Genomic DNA, 20,299 nt, shown 5'->3' with positions numbered 1-20,299 from the left:
AGATGTCGTGATCACCTCAGATAAGCTGGAGGCTTGATCTGTGCCTGGAGCCTTTGGGAGGAGACAGAAACGATGCCTTGGAGCAGGTACAAGACGCCTCAGGAGAGGGGAAACTGTTGGAGAATGCTCCAGCTGGGAATTTAAAAGCCAGGCTGATGAAAACATGGGCTTTGAGGGTGAAGCTGGTGGTCCCAGCTCCTGCTGGGAAAGCACACAGGTTCTGGGAATGGCACCCAGCTCCTGGGGGCACACTCAGTGCCCGGGAGCTGTGGGAGGGGTAACTTGGAGTGTTCTCCTTACAGGTGATCAGAGCCCCTCAGCCCTGAACCCAGGAGCCCCCCAGAGCCCCGGCCATGCCCCTGGCTGTGCCCCCGGACCCCCAGCACCCCCCCCGGGGCTGGCTGGCCCAGGGCAGGGGGTCCCCCAGGCTGGTGCTGGTGGTGGTGTTCGTGGCACTGCTGCTGGACAACATGCTGCTGACCGTCGTGGGTATGGGGGCTCTGGGGGGGCTGTCTTGGGGTCTCAGCTCCTCCATCGGTCTCTGGGCGATGCCAGCGTGGTCCCTGCTCAGGGCTGGGTGCTGGGAGCTCAGCTCGGCCCCGTGAGGAGCCAGAACACAAAGGACAATCCCCAACGAATCCCTTCCCGGTCTTCCCTCGCAGTGCCCATCGTCCCCACCTTCCTCTACGCCACGGAGTACAGAGGTGACAACAGCTCCGTGGCCACGGCCCAGCCCGAGCCAGCTCCTCCGGCCTCGAAGGCTCCTCCATTCTCCTCCATCTTCTCCTACTTTGACAACACCACGGTGTCCGTGCGGTGCTCTGACAGCCCCCCGGGGGTGCCCAGTGGGACGGAGAGCGGCCCCCCAGCACAGCCCCCCAGCAGCCCCCCAGCACCCCCAGGGGGCTGCCCGGAGGGGGACGAGTTCCTCACCAGGGAGAACGTCCGTGTGGGGCTGCTCTTCGCCTCCAAGGCTCTGGTGCAGCTGCTGGTCAACCCCTCCGTGGGCCTCCTGACCAACAGGTAGGTCACAGAGCCAGGTTTGTGGCCCCTCGGGGACAGGCAGGAATCACCACCACGGGCTGAGCTGCTGCAATCGTGGGATTAGAGGAACTGGGGAGGACACATCCACGAAGAGAAGCGTGAATTGTTCCTTTCCTAAGAGCCTGCACGTGCCTCGTGGGTTTATATCACAATCCAAACCTCACTAATGCTCTCCTCAGGTGCTGGCAGGTGCTGTTTAATGACAGCAAGCACCAAGTAAACAAACATAGCCTCCCAGCCCTACAGGGATGTTTTCAGATCCCCTGCAGACACGTGGGAGCTGAGCTGGGCAGTGAGGAGCCCCTGCTGAGCTGGTGCCTCTTTTTTGTTCCCTCTCCAGGATAGGATACCACATCCCCATGTTCGTGGGGTTCTCCATCATGTTCCTCTCCACAGTCAGTGAGTATTGCCCTTCCCTCTGCCCTTCCCTGGCACCAGGAGATCCTTTGGGCTGTGCCCTCTCTGCTGTCCCCGTGGAGGGGGGAGAGCAGAGCAACCCAGAAAGGAGTGACAAGAAAGGACAAGGAGCCCTCTGTCCATTTGCCCCCTCCAGTGCCCAGAGTGGTGCCAGCTGAGGCCACTCTCACCCTCTGCAGGGTGTTCAGGCCCAGCCTGACGCGGCTCTCCCCTCTCCCTGCAGTGTTTGCTTTCTCAGGCACCTACACCCTGCTGTTCATCGCCCGGGCCCTCCAAGGCGTGGGCTCCTCCTTCTCGTCAGTGGCAGGTGAATGTTTTGCCTTTGTCCCCGTGTCAGCTCCCCCTGTCTGGGTTCAATTGTCATCCCTCTCCTCCTCCTGGCTGGTGTGAACGGGGCACCCCAGAGAGGAGCCCACCCCCACGGATCCACATGTCCTCTGCTCTCTCCCCACTGCCAGGGCTGGGAATGCTGGCCAGTGTGTACACAGATGACTGGGAGAGGGGCAGAGCCATGGGGATCGCCCTGGGAGGCCTGGCCTTGGGCGTGCTGAGTAAGGACCCCTCAATCCCAGTGGGATTTAGGACAGCACCTCCATCCCCCGCAGCTTCCACCCCCCTGGACGTGCCCCTTCCCCGTCCCACGGGCTCGGCTGGATGTCCTGCTCCCTCCCCCTGCCCTCCCTCCGTGGGACCCGGCACCTTCCAAGCACACTGCCACCCCAAACACCCAGCAGGGACTCGCAGGGGGCAGCTGGGGAGGGTGGCACTGCCCTGCTGTGACACAGCCTCTCCCCTCGCAGTCGGGGCGCCCTTCGGGAGCGTCATGTACGAATTCGCGGGGAAATCGTCCCCCTTCCTGGTCCTGGCATTCCTCGCCCTCTTGGATGGAGGTGAGCAGCCAGATGGTTTAATCCTCCCCCTAAAAAAACCCCCAAGATGTGGAAAGGTTTCAGTGTGGGTGTTTCGGGGAGGATCTGAGAGAAGGAAGAACATGAACACAGAACCATCAGCACCGGTTGTTCTGTTAGTGCTAAACCCCATGTTTTCCATCTCCAGATGATTGACACAGCAATATGTAAGAATTAATCTCTCATTTTCTAATGAACCCCCCAATTGCTCTCATGGCTTGAAAGGCACGTTCAGCAAAGCTCTTTGAACTGTGAGTTCTTTGGCAAGGCTTTCCTGTCTGCAGCCTCTTCGTGCCATGAAGGAATCAGACTTTGCCAGCATAAACAGTGTCCTGTGCTTCCTCCCATCGCTGTGTCAGAGATAAAGAGCCTTCCCAGTGCCACAGCAAAGTCACAGGCAGCAGGGATGTGCCTTTTCTGTGGGAAGTGTTCAGCTAATTAAATTACAGTCCCAGTTACCATCTTTGCCCAGATGCAAGGCGAGATATCTGTAATGAAGCGTGTAAGAGCTTTTGAAAAACGAAACGTAGGCCTCATACATATCAAACTTTATGGTTTAATCCCATTCTTTCCCACATCCAATTCCTGTCATGCTCTGCTGGCCTCTCCCAGCTGGCAGCCAGGCGAGTGTGTTTGCACTTGTGACTGTTCAGGGGTTGCCAAAACCCTTCCACAACTCACTCCACTCCAGGCAGGTTTGGTGCTCCCTCCCACCTCCTGCCCCACACAGTCCCTGCATCCCCGGGGGTTCTGCTGGGGGAAAGGGTGGAGCTGAGGGCAAAGGCAGAGGGGCAGGGGGACTGAGGGGGTGCTGGCAGCAGGAACGAGCTGTGACAGCAGCGCTCTCTCCCCAGCCCTGCAGCTGTGCATCCTGCAGCCCTCCCGCGTCTGCCCGGAGGTGAGTACAGCCCTTGGCACCCCTGAGCGCTGCCAGGCGAGGGCAGGGGGCAGTGCCAGGGCCCAGGTGAGGGCACAGACAGCCCCCGAGCCCACGTAACCCCCCTGGACACCCCACAGAGCACCAAGGCTACCCCGATGTCCACCCTGCTGCGAGACCCCTACATCCTGGTGGCTGCAGGTAAAGGTGGAGGCTGGCACAGGTTGTGCTCCCCTGAGTAAAGATTCCCTGCTTGAAACAGCAGCAAGAAGTAAAGGCTCAGATGGAGCACTTCCCCCTTTTTCTCCCCACCAGGAGCCCTCTGCTTCTCCAACATGGGGGTGGCCATGCTGGAGCCCACCCTGCCCATCTGGATGATGCAAACCATGTGCTCCCCGCAGTGGCAGCTCGGTAGGTCTTGTGCTCTGCAGCCTCCACTCCCGAGCCTGACAGAGTTTAGAATCACGGGATCACTTGGGAAGGACCCCCTGAGGTCACCGAGTCCAACCTGTCACCCTACCCTGTCAACCAGACCAGAGCACTGAGTGCCACGTCCAGCTTTTTTCTTGGACACCTCTAAGAATCGAAGAATCACATCCTGCTTGGGAACTGCCAGCTGGATTGAACCATCTCTTATATCATTCCAAAAAAAAAAAAAAAGAAGGAAGCATACGACCTCACACGGGGGGGGGGGCCAGCGATCCCAGGCTGTGCTTCGCTCCAATTCCAGCTGGAAATTCCTCAGTGGCGGCTGCACAATGTGCTCTGCTCTGTTATTGGGAAAATTGCATGGAATCAGGCTCCCCACGGGAGCAGTAATGGGGAGGAGAGGCTGCTTGGGAAGCCCGTGGAAGCCCATCTTCTGCAGGGCAGATAATGGGCTCGTGCTGGGCTGCAGTGGTGGAGGCCAGATGGGCCTTGCAGGGGCTGCTCGCAGTGAAACGAGGCCGCTCAGGGCGTCCCAGGCAGGGCAGGGCAGGGCCTGCTGCTCACCAGCTGCCTGGAAAATGGGATGTGGAGATAACACCGCCTGTGTGTGCTGCAGAAATGCAAACTAATGGCTATAAAACCCAATTGGCGGAGGAATGACCCCGGGGGTGCCCCGGGCTGCACTTAGATCCCAAATTGGATTGTAGGCTGGGAGCAGGGGGGGGGTGAGATTGCTCCTGATCGAATTATCCTCTGGGCAGGCAGGAACATCCAGCCAGTAAAAGCATATGATGCTTCTTTTGAGCAAGGATGGGTGAGGGGAGAGCAGCACCCAAGGATTCTGGCAGTGGGAAGAAGGGGCAGAACTCAGGGAAAAAGGACTCAGGGCTGCCCTGTCACCACTGAGCCCCAGGGGAACGTTTGAGGTGACTTTGAGTACCCAGAGGTCAGCAGACAGCAAAGAAAATCCCAAATACATCCCCTAGAAGAATATTCAGGTACCTGAGATTTGAGAGCAGTTTGGATTTAGACACAGTTCAGCAACAAACCACCAGCTCATGAGCTGTTCTGAATGCAGGAGGCTTCTCTATTTGTCTCCTTCAGTTCACCCACTCACTCCCATAACTCTGGGAAAACAACACAGAAGAGCTTGGACTAAACCTGCAGGATTAACCAAGTTCTGTAGCTGTTAGAGAGAGGAAAGAAAATTAAACACAAATCAGTGCGTTCCAATAAGGAAGTTGTCCCAGGGAAATGGAGCTGATCAGTTTTATTTATAGTCAGCAGGAGAGTATATGAAAAATAAACAACTGGTAAAGCAGCAGGCAGAGCAAATATTTAATTTTGAGCTGCATAATGATCCCCGAGCTTTTTACTTAAGCAGTTGTTTTATTCCTCTTTATTTAGCAAATGAAAAGCAGAAGGCAAAGGGGGAAAGGTGGAGGGGGAGAAACCATCACAGGAGGATGTTCAGGTGCCTTGCCTGGCTCGTGACATTCTCCCAATGAGGCAGTGAGGGACTGAGAATTGTGCAAATGCCCTGTATTTTCTTGGGGGTGACACCCTCTCTTTGATTCCTTCCCTCTGCCAGGGATGGCGTTCCTCCCTGCCAGCATCTCCTACCTCATCGGCACCAACCTCTTCGGGGTCCTGGCCAACAGGATGGGGCGGTGAGTGGGACGCCGGAGATTTGGGCTCAGCCCAGCCCACGCTGGTGATCTCAGCACGGATCATGCTCGTGGGGTGCTGTGCAGGCTGAGAACTCCTGCCCTCTTCTCCCCTGCAGGTGGCTGTGCTCCATGGTCGGGATGGCTGTGGTGGGAGTCAGCCTCCTGTGCGTGAGTACCAGAGGCGCAATCCAAATCCTCTCTGTAGGACAAGCGGCAGGGACTGAGCTGGGCTCCGGCGTCCAGTGGTGTTGGTTTTGAAGGTCTGAGAAAGCTTCTGCAGATCTTAAGGCTGACAGAACTGGGAATGTTGAGCCTGGAAAAGGCTTTGGGGTGACCAAATTGTGGCCTTCCAGTACCTGAAGGAGCTGAAAGGAAAGATGGGGAGACACTCTTTACAAGGGTCAGGATGAGGGAGAATGGCTTCCCACTGACTGAAGAGGTTCAGATTAGAGTAGGAAGAAGTTCTGCCCTGGAAGGATGGGGAGGCCCTGGCACAGGTTGCCCAGAGAAGCTGTGGCTGCCCCATCCCTGGGAGTGTCCAAGGATAGGTTGGAGCAACCTGGGCTAGTGGAAGGTGTCCCTGCCCATGGCAGGGGACGGAACTGGATGAGCTTTAAGGTCCCTCCCAACCCAAACCATTCCATGATTCCCTGATCTACTCCATGTCTCTCCTCTCAAAGGTACCTCTGGCCACAAACATTTACGGGCTGATCGGCCCCAACGCTGGGCTGGGCTTTGCCATAGGTAAGCTGGGGGGTGCTCAGGCTGCTCCAGGGCTCTCTCCCCAGGAGAAGCAGTGCCTGACCAGCCCCTCCTCGCTCCGGGCAGGAATGGTGGACTCCTCCATGATGCCCATCATGGGTTACCTGGTGGACCTGCGCCACACCTCCGTCTACGGCACCGTCTACGCCATCGCTGACGTGGCCTTTTGCATGGGCTTTGCTGTCGGTAGATGCTCTTCTCTTATGTTTCCAAAGCGGACAAACCTCCTGCTCTCTGGGGTTTTTATCCCTTTTTGCAATGTTTTTTTTACAGGTCCCTCCACGGGCGGGGCGATTGTCGGAGCCCTGGGCTTCCCCTGGCTGATGGTCATCATTGGAGTGACCAACCTGGCCTACGCCCCGCTCTGCCTGTGCCTGCGCAGCCCCCCTGCCAAGGAGGAGAAGATGGTCAGTTTAGGGGGGGTTTTATTGGAGTAGAGGGGGTTCATAACGCAGAGATTTAGGGGAGATAAGAACACATTTGCTAGGGATTGTGTCTTCTGGTTTGGGTGCCGCTCTGCCCTCAAAAAGGGACAAAAACGTCAGATAAAGCCAGGTGAGTTTAGAGGGTCCTTCCCTTAACTCGCAGCTTGTGTTCCCTGGGGAGAAGTTGGTAACTCCTGCGAAGTGTTCAAATTAATCGCCGTTTTTACCAAAGCAGGATTTCTCCTCTCCTCCATCCAGGCAATCCTGAGCCAGGAGTGCCCCATGAAACCCAAAAGCTACACCGGGCAGAAACCCCTGCGGGAATTCCCCCTGTCGGAGGACAGCGACGTGGAGGCGGAAAACGCGGAATAGCCAGTGCAAGGATGTGTGCCCTGCTTTAAACCCAAGATTAGGGTTACAAGCACAGATCCACGAGCAGTGTGTGTATCAACCTGCCCTGGAGAACAGCGCTGTCCCAGGCACGGCCTGAGGGGAACACCAACATCTCTCGCAGTGTCCCGGGGCTTTGCGAATGTCTTTAAAAGCGCTGACTGTTCCTGAAAGAAAATGGAGTGGGAAAAAAAAAAAATTAAATCAGCTCTGGGAGAATTCTTTCTCCAGATCCTGCTCTAAACCCCAGCATGAAGCTGTTCTGTAACAACAGGGCACAATCCATCTGTGCCACCGCCGGTAAAGATGCCACTGTAATGTCACTGCTCCATGCTCCTCTGGAGACACTAAAAAAACCCAATAATTTCTTTTTTTGCTGCAGCTTGATGATGTGTCGTGCTGTTTGCGTGCTGCTCGGAGCTGCTTGTGTGTCCTTCCTTATGTACATTAAATGAATTCGTTTGTTCGGATTAGTCTTAAGAAACCGAGGTGGAAATAAGGTTCAGACTCCTACGCCAAAAAAAAAAAAAAAAAAAAGGCGCTTAGATCGGTCGTGATTAATGTTATTTTAATATATATATATATGTATACATATATTTACACACAACGCCCGCTCCTGAGGGGCCGCCATTTTAGGCCCCGCCCTCCCTTCCCGCCGTCACGTCCCGTTCCGGTAATGGCGGCGCCCTGACCGTGTGGGCCGGCACCGCTGCCCCTGTACCCGGCACCGCTGCCCCCGTCCCTGGCGCCGCCACTGCTGCCGCCGCTCCTTCACTGTCACCGCCGCCGCTGTCGCCGCCACCGCCACCATGCACTCGGACGATGTGAGCCCGCCCGCCCCTCCGCTTTGGCCCGGCCGCGCGTCCGCCCCACGTGGCCGGGGGAAGGGGGGGAGCGGCGCGTCCCCTGTCCCCAGCACCGGGGGTGGCCGATGGGCGAGAGGGAGGGATGCAGATGGGGGTTTGCCGGCAGCCGATGTGCTGCGCCCGCGCCCCTTGTGGCTCCGCAGCCTCCCCCTGCCAGTGGGGTGCCCGGTGTTTGTGGGGTTCCCCCTGAGAGCCGCGCTGGCCATGCCGGAGCGGCCGGGGGGGCCGGGTGAGGGGGGCCGGGGTGTGTCACCCGCTGCTTGTCCCCGCAGGTTGTCTGGAGCATGCTGGGGAACAGGCAGTTCTGCTCCTACAAGATGACGTGAGTTTTTTTGGGAGGGCACAGGGTGGGCTGAGCCCGGGGGGAAAGCTGTGGGAGGGAGCATCCCACCTCGGCATGTCCCCCCTTGTGCCACCACGCATGAGGGTCCCAGAGGCTGCAAGGGGCAGGTGGGCAGTGGGGTCTTCCTGCCCTTCCCTACCTAATTAATTCCCTCTCGCCCCTCTTCCAGCACCAAAACGCAGAACTTCTGTCGCAACGAGTACAACCTGACGGGGCTGTGCAACCGCTCCTCCTGCCCGCTGGCCAACAGCCAGTACGCCACCATCCGTGAGGAGAAAGGTGGGATCCATTCTCCTGGGATGCCAGGAGGGATTTCTGCCCAGAAAGGGTGATCAGACATTGGAAGGGGCTGCCCAGGGAGATGGTGGAGTCCCCACCCCTGGAGGTGTCCAAGGGAGGACTGGACGTGGCACTCAGTGCTCTGGGCTGGGGGACGAGGTAGGGATGGGGCACAGGGTGGGCTCATCCTTCCAGCCTGGATGTTCCTGTGCTCTGGCAGCTGCAGTGACCTGTGGGTGGGGAGGGGTTGAGGGGCCTGAGGGCACTGGGATGTGCTCAGTGGGATCGTGTTCCCTGTCCCCAGGTCGGTGTTACCTGTACATGAAGACGATCGAGCGGGCGGCGTTTCCCCGGCGCCTGTGGGAGCGGGTGAGCTCAGGGGAGCAGAGGGGTGACAGAGGGGGCTCTGATGGCCTTTACTGAGGGGCAGGGAGGGTGTCCCCACAACGAGAGGACACGGCCTCAAGCTGTGCCAGGGGAGGTTCAGGTTGGACATCAGGAGGAGTTTCTTCCTGGAAAGAGTTGTTAAACACTGGAAGTGCCAAGGTGGGGATCGGGCACAGGTCGGACTCTGGGAGGCCTTTTCCAACCTCAGTGATTCTGGGAGCGATGTGACTGCTCCCAGATGTCCCTGCTGTGTAACCCAGCTCTTCCCCTGTCCCCCCCAGGTCCTGCTAAACAAGAACTATGAGAAGGCTCTGGAGCAGATCGACGAGAACCTCATCTACTGGCCGCGGTTCATCCGGCACAAGTGCAAGCAGAGGTTCACCAAGATCACGCAGTACCTGATCCGCATCCGCAAGCTGACCCTCAAGAGACAGTAAGGGACAGCACTGGTGCCCCCCAGGACGCTTGCACAAGTTGCAGCCACGTTTCTAACGATGGAAGTGCTGGCTGTTGCTCCCCAGAGGGTGACAGATTCCCAACTGCCTGTTGTTCCCTGCAGGAGGAAGCTTGTCCCGCTGCGCAGGAAGATTGAGAGGCGGGAGAAAAGGCGAGAGGTAACAACGCTCCTTCTGTCCCTTCTTGTCACTGCTCCTGTGCCTCAGCCTGACACAGCTCCTCTCTCTCTCTCTCTCTGTCCATTAGGAAAAAGCCCTGATTGCTGCTCAGCTGGATAATGCCATCGAGAAGGAACTGCTGGAGAGGCTGAAGCAGGACACAGTAAGGATCCCTCTGGGAGCACACTTGAGTTTGATGTTGCCTGTGTGCAGGGTTTCAAAGCGTGCCCTCCTCCTGTGACTTATGGAAAATCCACTCATTTTTTCCAGTATGGAGACATTTACAACTTCCCCATCCACGCCTTTGACAAAGCCCTCCAACAGCAAGAGGCAGAGAGTGAGAGCGAGTCGGATGCAGAGAGGGAAGAGGAGGAGGATGAGGTAAAGCTTGCAGCCACAGCCCCATCACTCCTGCCCTGCCCTGGTGGCTCTTCTGCCATGAGTAATGACCCTGTTACGCTCAGTCGCAGCTCTGACCCTGGTTTCTTGCAGGATGTGGACACAAGGGAGTTTGTGGAAGCAGAGGACAGTGAGCTCAGTGACTTTGAGGTAGGTGAAGCACCAGGTGTAAACTCTCTGGTCATGGGTGATGGGTAAGAGCCAGGAAAATGAGATTTGTGGAAGGTACAGTCAGAGTGCAGTGTATCCACTCCACCCCAGCTCCTCTGATCAGACAGCTGGAGCCAGGGATTATAGAATGGGCTTGGAGGAGATTTTGGAAAAAGAGGAGGTTTAGTTGCACAGCTTGCTCTGATACCACTCTTGTTGCTCAATTCTTTCTCAGGACATGGATAAGTTGGAGACAAGTAGTGAGGAGGAGCAGGAAGAGGAGGAGGAAGTAGAGAAGAAAGCCTCTCACTCCAAATCTAAAGGGAAAACGCCCCTGAAAGGACCAGCCAGGAGAAAACGTCCCTACATTGAAATAGAGTATGAGGAAGAAATAGAGCCCACCACCAAAACAAAAGCAGCCTGAGGCCCCCCTGATCCCATTTTGTACTGACTGACAGGACTCCAGATCTGTCACCAGCTTTCACCATTGTGCAGGACCTTCAGTAACTCATTTTATACTCCAGATGAAAAATTTTCTCCAAGAAAAGCAGGGTTTCTGTCCCAACCCCAGGCAATGGCAGCAAGTTTGTACAACTGGATGAAGCACAGTTGTAAGGAAGACAATCCCCCACCTTCTCTACAGCCACGAAAAGCTCAGCTTGGACTGTGCTCCTGGAAGGAACCTGGCCTGGGGGGCACTGCTGCTTTGGGCCATGGCTGGAGAGGCCACACATGGCCCAGGGAGTACACACCTGTATTCTGGGGGACATGGCAGGTATGAGGCCAACAGGTGGGACACGACAGACAATAACTTTAAATAAATAAAGCAGTTTTACTGTACAAAATTGGGGTGGGCGCTGCCAGCCCCCTCACGTGCTCTCCTGCACCTTCCTGATGCACTCCCGCACACGGTTCTCCTCACAGCTGCTGTACACCCCTTCCAGCAGCACCTGGAACAAGAACAGTGTCATTCCTGGTGCCTTGGCACTGGAAAGAAAAAATTCCCAGTGGGTTTTATGGCGTTACCAACTACTGATGCTGGGGTGGGGGGAGATTGATGCTTGAGGAAGGATCTGGGCACCTGCACACCCCACACCGCCCCTCCTCAGGTGCTGAGTCCCTGACTCACCTTCACCTGCCCTCTGGAGCAGTGGTCCAGCAGGATGAGGCACTGGGTGGCCCTTTGGAGCAGGGCGGCTCTGACGGGCTGTGGTGTGGGGCCTGGGTCCGTGTGAACATCCCAGATCAGCTTCAGCAGGGCTCTGAGGAGCACGGGCAGCCTGCAGGGCATCCTGCCAGGGAGACAGCACCACAGCTCATCCCAAACCCTGCCCCAGGCCAGTGTGCCAGGAGGGGACAGACCTGGACACCCTGGGGTGGAGTGTCAGGAATGCTGTCACTGCTCCACAGAGATTTCATTTATAGCCAAGCTGATGCTTCCAGAGTTGGATCAAAATGAGGACCTGCCTTAATTTTTGGGCCAGATTTTTTAGCCAAGCAGCAATGCCAGTGACATTTTTCCTGGGACAAATCCTTCCTTAGGATTCCAGGGCCTGTTCCTCCAGCAGCAGTAAACACTGAGGACAGGGTTTGTGCTCAGGCCAGGTTTCTGTGCTCAGTGCCCGTCACCCCAGAGCGGTACCTGGGCCAGGCGTGCTCTATGGTGCACTGCAGTGTCTCCAGCATTCCCAGTCTGGCTTCTTCCTCAGGGCCATCAGACACTTCCAGGTACCCCAGGATGACCCGCTCCAGCCTCTTCAGGTGCCGTGCCACCAGGATGCCGAGTCTGCAAGGCACAGACACAGCCTGAGGGTGGAGCAGACCCTGGGATAGCGCCCTGTCCCATGGGGTCACTGCTCTCCCTCCTTACGGACACAGGCAGGGCCCCTGTGCGCTCCTGGTACCTCTCCTGCCCCCAGCAAGGGCAGGTGCCCGGGTACAGCCCTCACCTCCTGACGAAGGCGGGCAGGATGCCCACGTAGACCCTCCTCAGCGCCAGCCGGTGCTCTCCCTCCATGTGTGTCAGGACCAGCTGCAGCACCTCGTCGCAGGGGGAGCGGGCTCTCACCATGCCCTGGTGCCCCTGGTGCCGCTGGGACCGCTCCAGGACGGGCAGCAGGTCCAGCAGGCACAGCAGCACTGCCTGGTTTGGGGAGAGACAGCAGAGCTGAGCAATCCTGGTCGTGTTCTCTCCAAAACACCAACCCTCTGACCACCCCCAGCTGCTGCTGCTCCTCTGGCAGGCCCAGCTACTCCTATTCCCTCTTGCCACCTGCAATGGCCTTCCCTTTGCTTTGGTATTGCCCTGGAATCCCTGGAGTTACTTTGTCTCCAGGCCACGGGCAGATGAAAACCAAGCTCGGGTGTCCTACCTGGACGAGAGGAGCCTCCCGGGAGTAGAGGTGGTTGTAGAGGGCGTGGAACACCACCTGGGCCCTGTTGAACTGGCACAGATCCGCACCCGGCTGCAACAACACAGGGCAGAGGGTTAGTGCTGGGCACCACACCCAGCTACAGCCTAAGGAAGGGGCACAGCCCTCCCAAACCCTGGGACACCCTGTGTCAGGGCAGGCTCAGGTTGGAGATCAGGAAAAGGTTCTTCCCCCAGAGGGTGGTTGGCACTGAACAGGCTCCCCAGGGCAGTGGGCACAGCTCCAAGGCTGCCAGAGCTCCAGGAGGGTTTGGACAACGCTCTGAGGGACAGGTGGGATTGCTGGGGCGTCTGTGCAGGGGATCCGAGGTGTCCCCTCCCTCACCACGTTGAGGACGATGTGGTGCAGGCACTGCACTCCCAGGATTTTGTTCTCCTCCTGGAAGTCGTCAGAGATGAGCAGCGAGGGCGGGAGGACCCGCTCCAGGTGAGGGCCCAGCCAGGGCCGGGTGACATGGGGCAGTGTCCAGCAGAACACGTGTTTGGTGGCAGGGTTGCACTTCCAGGTGTCCCTGGAGACACAAACACCAGCTCAGGGAACGCTGGGAATAACGAGCACTGCTTTCCTGGGCAGTGGGACCACCTGACAGTAAACCCAGACTGATCCCCCCCCCAACATCTTCCATTACTGGGTATTTGCAAAGCTCCTGGCCTCTAATCGTGTTTTTTATTTATTAATAGATATTATTTGTTTACCCCCTTTATATCTGTTTGCAATGCCTGAGCTCAGTTCCCCAAAGGCTTCCAGCATTCCCCAAACAGCCTGTACCCTCCCCTCCCTACTCACTTGGTTAACTCCCTTTTCAGGAGCCCCATCACCGCTCCAAACATTCCTTCTTCATCCCCATCCTTTCCCCGCAGGAATTCAGCCACGGACGTGCAGCCTGAGGCCCGGACCAGCATCTCCAGCAGCTGCCGGGCCACAGCCCGGCTCCCCTCGGTGGTCCAGGGCCGCTCCCCGAGGTGAGTGACAGCGAAGATGTAGATGTGTCCCAGCACACGGCGCAGCGCGGCACCCACCGCGGGCGGCCCGGCGCCTTCCTGGCTCCTGGCACCCTCCAGCTTCTCCAGCAGGAGCACAAACACGGCGCCCACCTGCTCTGCCCTCTCCGCCGCCGCAGCGTGTTCCCTATCCCGGCCGGGGGGCTCCGCTCCGTCCCGCTCCCGCCCCGGCGGGGCCGCGGACTCGCCCAGCGCGGCCGCCAGCTCGCCCAGCGCCGCGGGGCAGCCGGGCCCGAGGAGGAGCCACCGCGGCTCCGCCGACTCCAGCAGCTCCCTGAGGGCCCCGGGGCCATCGGACAGCGACAGCCGGGCCTGCAGCAGCGCCTGCTCGGCCGAGGGGACCGAAGCGGGCGGCGGCGGCTGCCCGGGACCCCCCTCCGCCCTCAGGCCGCTGGCATCCATGGCGCGCCCTAAAACAGTGCTAAATACACATCCCTGCCGGCAGCAGCGCCCTGCGGGGCGCGGAGACCCCCAGAGAGACCCTCAGAAACCCTCAGACACCCCCGATCCCCTCAGCGCTTCCCTCCCCAGGAGCCCGAACTGTCGCAGAACACCCCGCTTGCCGTAAAGCAGGCGGGAGGGAGTGGGCGTGGCGCCGCGAGAATAAATTAGCATGGATGATTAGCGGTGGAAACGCTGGGAGTGAGGGGAGGTGAGGGCGAGGAGCGGGGCCTGTGAGGGGACAGGAGGCTGTGATCGGTGGTGCGGAGCGTGCTGTGGCTGCAGGAGGGGATAACCGGACATTTTTTTTTTTTTTTGGGGTCACCCTGACTTAGAGATTAGTGGCGCGGGGGTAGGTCCAGGCGTGTGGGGGTGCAGGGATGATCCTTCCGGTTCATGTCCATGATGAATGGGATGGACACGCGCCTGCGTGACGTGTGCGCCCTTCGTTACGACTGTGCACATTCCCTTCTGATCGCCGGGGGGTCCTGACGTCACCGATGACGTCATATTATACTAATGATGTAAAAAACAGCTAAAATGTGTCTGAACACATTAGTGGGAGGGCCCATGGCCATGACGTCATTCTCCTCGCCAGCGTCACCTGGGGGTGTCAAAAATCAGTGACTGGGGTGCTGGGTGACCCTGTGATGTCACTGATGATGTCATCGTCGCTCAGAAGTGTCAAAAAACCGGTGGAAATGGGCAAAGTGGGGGGCAAGCGCATAAGCGGGTGACCCCGGGGCGGGGGTCCAGTTTGGGGCCGGTTTAGGTGCTTTGGGGTCCAGTTTGGGGCCGGTTTAGGCGCTTTGGGGTAATTTCTCACGGCCTCTCTGAGGCCGTGAGAAATTACCCCAAAACGCCTAAACCGGCCCCAAACTGGGTCGCAGCCATGTGACAAGCACAGCCCGCACTGTCCCCTCACATGGGCTGGGTGGGGTCTCCCCTTCTTCTTGAGGACCACCCCAAAAACACCCCTGTGACACTTGGGGGGGTGGGGGGGGAGGAATCTCAGCATGTCCCCCCAACCCCAGACCCCTCCAGAATGGCCCCCACAACTCAGACTGGCCGGGAAAATAAAAAAAAAAAAAAAATCACCATTTAATAATTTTTGGGTTTTTTTTACACAAAACTGTACATTCCCTCCACCCCTGATGGTGCAGGGTGGGGGGGTGGGGGGAAAGATCAGGTACAAAAATACTCTGTGCAGCGCAGTGTGGGTGGGGGAAGGACACGACCCACACGGGGTGGGGGGCTCGGCTCCCCAGAGGGAAAACGCAAAAACCCCAAACAGAGCGACGACCCCCCCCCCCCATCCAGTTAAAAACCGCAGCTGGCAAATTCAGGATGAGCTGTGCCAGCCCAGGGAGGGCAATGCTGTGTGTGTCTGTGTGTGGGGAGCTGCCATCCCACAATCCCAACGACGGATCCCACGGGATGAGGCCAAGTTTGCAGCTCACACCAGCTCGTCCAGGAGGGTCCCGATGCCGGCGCGGGGCTGTGCCGGACCAGCCATGGGCTTGTTGCACATGGGGCACACGCAGCGCACCTCCAGCCACTTCACCAGGCACCTGCGGGCACGGGCACGGTGGAATTCCAGCCCTTTGCTGGGGGGAATTCCCCCCTTTCCCGAACCCCCCCCCCCACTCACTTCCTGTGGAAGGCGTGCTGGCACGGCAGCACCCCCAGCTCCTCCTTCGCCCTGAAATCCTCCAGGCACACGGCGCAGGTCTGCTGTGGGAGGTGACACCGGCGGGGAGGGCGGGTGTGAACGCGTGGGACCCGCCAGGGCTGGGGGAATCCCAGGCGTTTCCAGCTGGGAGCTCAGCCCAGTCCCCAAAACGCCTCCCAGTCCCCATCCCTGTGGTGCTGGTGCATCCACACATCCCACCCCCAGACATCCCATCCCATCCCAGCCCCAGCACATCACACCCCCATCCCAGCCTCCCCATCTGCTCCTGAGCAGGTGGGAAGTGTCCCCAGAGTTAATCCCTGCGAACCCCAAATCCTCCCCCCGAGCCGGCGGCGGCCCCGCTCACCCCATGCACGTTCAGCCTGCGGGCATCGCCCTTCAAAACCACCTGAGGGACAAGAGAAGAGAGAGAGAGAGAGTTGAGCGCCAGGAAGGATCCTCTGAACGGGGCAGGGTGAGCCCAGGGGTGGTTCTGGGCACTTTGGAAGGTGCCCTCCTGGGACGAGCAGCCTCGGGCCCCGCTGTGTCCCCTCCTGCCCACCCCAAACCCTCCCAGGCCCGTGCAGGGGTGGCCCCCGGGCGTTACCTCCTTGTACCCGAAGCGCTCGCTCTGCGCCTGGTGCCGCAGTTTGCTGCAGAGGGGGAGAGAAAGGCACCGTGAGCATTCCAGGGGCACATGAAACCGGGAGGATAGAGGGGGGGAACACGCCCTTCCCGGCCGGGATTTGGGGATAAGCAGCTCCGGGGCTGTGCCTGGGCTGGGGGAGCTGCGTGGCTGCAGGGCAGGAACGGGCAGCGGGGAGCAAGGAGGGATGGCAGCCCCGATTGTTTGCCTTAGGAAGTCGTTCACGGAGCAGGAAATGCTGGATTTCCAGCCGGCCCCGCCGTGACCTTGGGTCGGGAAAACCGCCTGGCACAGAAACCCAGCGGGAACGGGGAGGGAAGGGGCAGTTTGTGCAGCAGAGCTTCTGCTGCCAGCGAGGCACCCAGACGTGCTCCCACAGTCCCAAAAACTCGTGGGGCACACGGGCAGAGCCGGGACAGGAGCCAGGACTGAGCCAGCCGGGACTGAGCCAGCAGCTGCCTGGGCTTTGGGGTTAAAAATAACCCTCCCTGCACAGGCAGCAATGTAAAGACACATCCTCCCTCTCCCGCTCCTTCCCTGCCCGACACAATGTGTCCCTCGTGCCGTCCCCTGGAAAACAAGAGCCCCTTCCTGCGCTTCCTGCCCTGCTCCGGCCGTGGGGAACTGCGGGGACCACGATCACGGCGGGGGCTTGTCCTGCGTCCTGGGAGGGAACACGGGAAGGGCCCAGGGATGCCCACCCTCTGCCACAGCCCCCGGCTCACCTGATGAAGTAGCAGCAGAAGATGAGGCTGAGCACGAAGACGAAGATGCCGGTGCCGAAAATGACCATGTAGATGTTCAGGGGCAGGTCCTGGAAGGTGATGGGCGGCATCGTGCAGGGCTTACCGGGATAGACCAGCCCCAGGCTGCAGGAGCACCCTGGCGGGGGGAGCAGAACAATCAGTGTTGGGGGTGGAAAAAGGGGGAAAGGAGGTGAAGGTGATGTGCTGCGAGGGCAGGGAGGGCCTGGGCTGGCTCTGTCCCCTCTGGAGTTTGCAAAGTGGGCCGAGACCAATGCCAGGACATCATCCCATGAGCTGCGAAATCTGTGAGAGCTCCCCTGGAAGGGCAGCAGCCCCTCAGAGCAGCTCAGCGAGGCACCAGCAGCTGCATTTCCACAGCCACCAAACCCTCCTCTGGCAGCACAAATGCACCCCAGGCACAGTGCAGGCGGCTGGGAGACAGGGAGGCCCCGTGCTTTCATCTCCAGAGGAACACATGGAGGCTGGAAGGGGATTTAGGGAAGGACAGAGAGGGAAAAAAAAAACAACAAAAAACCACCCAGCTTGAAAAACAAGAACAGTTGGTGTCTGTCACTGCTCTGAGGGAGCAGCAGAAGCAAGTTCTGGGGACGCTGATCCAAACCCCCCTTCCCAGAAACACCACGGGTGCCAGCCCCACCCTGATGGCCAGGGCACCACGGGGAGCAGGGACAGGCAGGAGTGGGCGGCAGAAACCCTCGTGTGAGGAGGTACACCCAGGTTTGGGGGGTCTGGTCCCCTCCCTGCTGTGCTGGGGGACAGTGGGACACTGCTGGGGGACAGTGGGACACTTGCCTGGCCAGGGGAGCCCCAGCTGGGCTGAGATCCTGCCCTGGGACTCCGATTCCAGCTGTTCCCAGTGCAGTTTGGATTTTATCCCACTGATGCCATGGCCAAAGCCACCACGGGCCTGAGGACCACAGGTCCCCACAGGATCACCACCGTGCAGCTGGAGCAGCACCAGAGGAGAGCCTGGACTGTAGGAAATGGGCTTTTCCTGCCACAGAGGGCAGAGCCACTTGTAAGGAGCGGAGACAATCCATCCATCACCCACCTCGTGCCCGGGGTGGGAAAGGGAGGATTTGTTTGCTGGGTCCCTCTCTCTCTCCCCCAGCCTCCTGCTCCCAAGATTGCCAGGTGCAGGAAAGGACAATAGGAAAGGTTCTTAATTTTTTTGCCATTTCCTTGCTGGAAATGATTTGAGAAATACTCAAAAAAAAAAAAAAAAAAAAAAAAAAAAAAAAAAAAAAAAAAAAAAAAAAAAAAAAAAAAAAAAAAAAAAAAAAAAAAAGAAAATCCCCAAACAAAACAAAACAAAGCATATAGAGCTCTGAAAAAAAAAACAACCCACTGAGCAAGGACATGAGGTAATGCTGGTGCACCTGCAGGTGGGACACGGGGCTGTGAGTGGATGGAGGAAGCCCCCCACTCCAGGCTGGGCAGAGGGGTGTGGGTTGTGGTAACAATAACGGGCCACAGTGAAACAATAACCCTTCCTAGGGGTGTTTCAGGCCCTTCCCAGAACCTGCTGAGAAGCACCAGCCCCTGGGCCACACGAGTGGGGACAGAAAGAGTCCCCCAGGTAGAGCCTGGAGAGGGGAGAGGGGCTGACAGCCAGCAGGGGATGGCCTGGGCCTGCTGGTGGCCACCTGTGATGAGCTGGAAAAACCCTGGTCTGGGATAGCAGGGGAAGAATTGGGATGGGAAAACCCTTGTCAGGGATAGCAGGAGGAGAATCAGCTCCCCAGAGAGCAGGGAAAGCTGGGGTTTCCAGGAGAAGTTCCCCAAGAGAAGGGGAAGAAGAACCCCAGGAGACACAAACCCTCCCCAGCACATCCCTCTGTGCTCATCTAAGGGGCTCCAAACCCGATCACCTCCCCCAGCCATCCTCCTCTGCACAGGGCCGTCCCTTCCACCCTGTGGGGCAGAAGACACCCGAAATCCCCACAGTGGGGACACATCCACGTGGGAAAGCCACCTGGGTGCTGAGAGAAGGGCAACCAAACCATCAGCGGGCGACGCCTGAGGCGGAACACGAGACGCTGAAACAGCCCCGGAGCGAGGGAAGCAGAGAGGAGCTGACAAGTCCCTGCCAGCCACAACACAGCTAATTCTGGACTCACCAGCTCAGCAGGGTCATTCCTGTTAAAGGGGCATCCAGGAATTCGTGAGCTGCGGGGCTGTGATGCCAAAAAAGTGGCCCCAGGGAAGCGTAGCCCATGGGATGGTCCTGCCGGGACAAGCCCTGGTCCCAGCACGGCTGCTGAGCTCAGCCTGCCCAAAAAGAGAGGCCCTCCCTCCCAACTCTCCCCTCCCACCCCTCCCCAGCACAGCCTGGGGGGGTGCCTGGGTGGTTTTGATTATCACAAACCCCTCGGCCTGACGAAGGCGCTCGTATTTTTAGTTCAAGGGAAATGGATCAAATCCGGGCTCGGGCGACGCGAAATGAAGGGCTGGTGAGCACCAAAGCCCTGTCACCAGCTCGAGTCTCCCAGGACCAGAACTCCCAAAGGGCTGGAGCAGTTATTTAGTTGGGGAAAAAAAAGAAAAAATGAGAAAGGAGGGATCAGCTGATGTGTGTGAAAGTGCCCACAGACACCTGGGGACTTTCTGGGCTCTCCTCCTCCACAGAGGATGTCCAGGAAGGTGCTTTGTTCCGCCAGCAAAGTATTTTTCTCACTGAACTGCCAAAGCTTTGGCCCTTCAGACGCCACATTTTGGAGCATTTCACAGCCTTTCATGTCAGGACAGACACAAGTTTCCACCCGGACGGTGCAGGCTCAGGGTTTTTGCTGAGCAGGGCTTCTCCCTCGCCCCGATTCTCGTTCGATAAAACAAATGGAAAACTCAGCAGGTCATTAAATGAAACCATTCTTTCTCCTCCCACACAAAGGCTTGTGGGCTTTGCATCAGAAAATTGAATGCAGCTTCCATATCATTTTTTTTTGCTGTGATGCTGCAATGGGTTTCCTGCAAAAGCTGCCCCCTAAGCCAAGCAGTGTCCGTGGGGGATAACCAGCTCCCCCCAGATGATGTCACCTGGACCGCGAAGTGCTGAACCACAGGTGAAGCAACAGGAGGAAAAGCCGTGGTGCAAAGGAGGAGCTGAGATGCCGAGGCAACAGCTCGGCCCTCAGGCCGGGAGGGTGTTTTGAACGAACCTATTTAGGCTGGAAATGTGATTTCTTCGGTGGGTCTCAGACTTCTTCCCACCAACAGCCCCAGCTCTGTAAAGGTCCTTAACAGCGCCGGGCCCTGCTGATTTGCTGAATATAATTATATTTTTAGCTTCAAAAAAGCCTCAAACCCTTTCATAAATTAAACCAGCCCGGCCTTTTGTTGCTCAGGCAGGGCTTTGATGGTGGAATTCCCAGCGCGGCTTC

At 58.2% G+C, this 20,299-nt stretch overlaps 4 protein-coding genes and 1 non-coding gene across 6 annotated transcripts in view; 3 read left to right on the top strand and 2 right to left on the bottom strand.

The window, feature by feature from the left end:
* The first annotated feature begins 353 nt into the window (after positions 1–353).
* SLC18A1 (solute carrier family 18 member A1) lies at positions 354–7,354 on the top strand. Its single transcript, XM_027897378.1, has 15 exons — positions 354–489; positions 663–1,023; positions 1,385–1,443; positions 1,685–1,768; positions 1,920–2,012; positions 2,262–2,351; positions 3,224–3,267; positions 3,387–3,447; positions 3,562–3,657; positions 5,267–5,345; positions 5,462–5,513; positions 6,026–6,089; positions 6,174–6,293; positions 6,381–6,514; positions 6,791–7,354. Exons 1-15 carry the CDS (start codon positions 354–356, stop codon positions 6,902–6,904), a joined length of 1,587 nt encoding a protein of 528 aa, XP_027753179.1. The 3' UTR covers positions 6,905–7,354.
* Positions 7,355–7,593: 239 nt separating this feature from the next.
* MAK16 (MAK16 homolog) lies at positions 7,594–10,805 on the top strand. Its single transcript, XM_027897382.1, has 10 exons — positions 7,594–7,746; positions 8,061–8,110; positions 8,301–8,410; positions 8,715–8,779; positions 9,079–9,230; positions 9,357–9,411; positions 9,500–9,574; positions 9,682–9,792; positions 9,904–9,960; positions 10,196–10,805. Exons 1-10 carry the CDS (start codon positions 7,732–7,734, stop codon positions 10,382–10,384), a joined length of 879 nt encoding a protein of 292 aa, XP_027753183.1. The 5' UTR covers positions 7,594–7,731; the 3' UTR covers positions 10,385–10,805.
* Positions 10,773–13,885, bottom strand: TTI2 (TELO2 interacting protein 2). Its single transcript, XM_027897381.1, has 7 exons — positions 13,179–13,885; positions 12,717–12,903; positions 12,333–12,425; positions 11,910–12,103; positions 11,603–11,746; positions 11,090–11,252; positions 10,773–10,910 (listed from the first exon to the last, which is right to left on the bottom strand). The coding sequence occupies exons 1-7, from the start codon at positions 13,793–13,795 to the stop codon at positions 10,830–10,832; spliced, it is 1,479 nt and encodes a 492-aa protein (XP_027753182.1). The 5' UTR covers positions 13,796–13,885; the 3' UTR covers positions 10,773–10,829.
* Positions 13,886–14,217: 332 nt separating this feature from the next.
* LOC114064389 lies at positions 14,218–14,311 on the top strand. The gene has a single exon (XR_003572750.1). It is a non-coding gene; the product is annotated as a small nucleolar RNA U13 (small nucleolar RNA).
* Positions 14,312–15,265: 954 nt separating this feature from the next.
* RNF122 (ring finger protein 122) overlaps positions 15,266–20,299 on the bottom strand; it is a 6,578-nt gene continuing 1,544 nt past the window's right edge. Inside the window, exons 2-6 of one of the 2 annotated variants that reach the window (XM_027897383.1) lie at positions 16,878–17,034; positions 16,114–16,159; positions 15,874–15,915; positions 15,486–15,568; positions 15,266–15,405 (exon numbers count right to left, since the gene is read on the bottom strand). In XM_027897383.1, the coding sequence (XP_027753184.1) occupies positions 15,291–15,405; positions 15,486–15,568; positions 15,874–15,915; positions 16,114–16,159; positions 16,878–17,034 (443 nt within the window). In that variant the 3' untranslated portion in view covers positions 15,266–15,290. The remainder of the gene's footprint in view (positions 15,406–15,485; positions 15,569–15,873; positions 15,916–16,113; positions 16,160–16,877; positions 17,035–20,299) is intronic. The other variant, XM_027897385.1, reaches the window with a different exon arrangement.

The sequence above is a fragment of the Empidonax traillii genome, unplaced genomic scaffold (genome assembly GCF_003031625.1).
Source record: "Empidonax traillii isolate 1590-97213 ecotype Southwest subspecies unplaced genomic scaffold, ASM303162v1 scaffold540:size480560, whole genome shotgun sequence".
Classification (NCBI taxonomy): Eukaryota; Metazoa; Chordata; class Aves; order Passeriformes; family Tyrannidae; genus Empidonax; species Empidonax traillii.
Note: the sequence above shows the minus strand (reverse complement) of the source record. Positions and strands in the feature narration are given on the sequence as shown.

Excerpts from the sequence above, each read along its gene's own strand:
- MAK16 (XM_027897382.1), top strand. Across the intron at positions 8,111-8,300 it reads TTCTGCTCCTACAAGATGAC|CACCAAAACGCAGAACTTCT; the intron begins GTGAGTTTTTTT and ends CCCCTCTTCCAG. Across the intron at positions 8,411-8,714 it reads CACCATCCGTGAGGAGAAAG|GTCGGTGTTACCTGTACATG; the intron begins GTGGGATCCATT and ends CCCTGTCCCCAG.
- TTI2 (XM_027897381.1), bottom strand. The coding sequence starts at position 13,795 with ATGGATGCCAGCGGCCTGAGGGCGGAGGGGGGTCCCGGGCAGCCGCCG. Across the intron at positions 11,747-11,909 it reads CTGCCCGCCTTCGTCAGGAG|ACTCGGCATCCTGGTGGCAC; the intron begins GTGAGGGCTGTA and ends TGTGCCTTGCAG. Across the intron at positions 10,911-11,089 it reads GCTCCAGAGGGCAGGTGAAG|GTGCTGCTGGAAGGGGTGTA; the intron begins GTGAGTCAGGGA and ends TTCTTGTTCCAG.
- SLC18A1 (XM_027897378.1), top strand. The coding sequence starts at position 354 with ATGCCCCTGGCTGTGCCCCCGGACCCCCAGCACCCCCCCCGGGGCTGG. Across the intron at positions 1,024-1,384 it reads GTGGGCCTCCTGACCAACAG|GATAGGATACCACATCCCCA; the intron begins GTAGGTCACAGA and ends TTCCCTCTCCAG. Across the intron at positions 3,658-5,266 it reads CTCCCCGCAGTGGCAGCTCG|GGATGGCGTTCCTCCCTGCC; the intron begins GTAGGTCTTGTG and ends TCCCTCTGCCAG.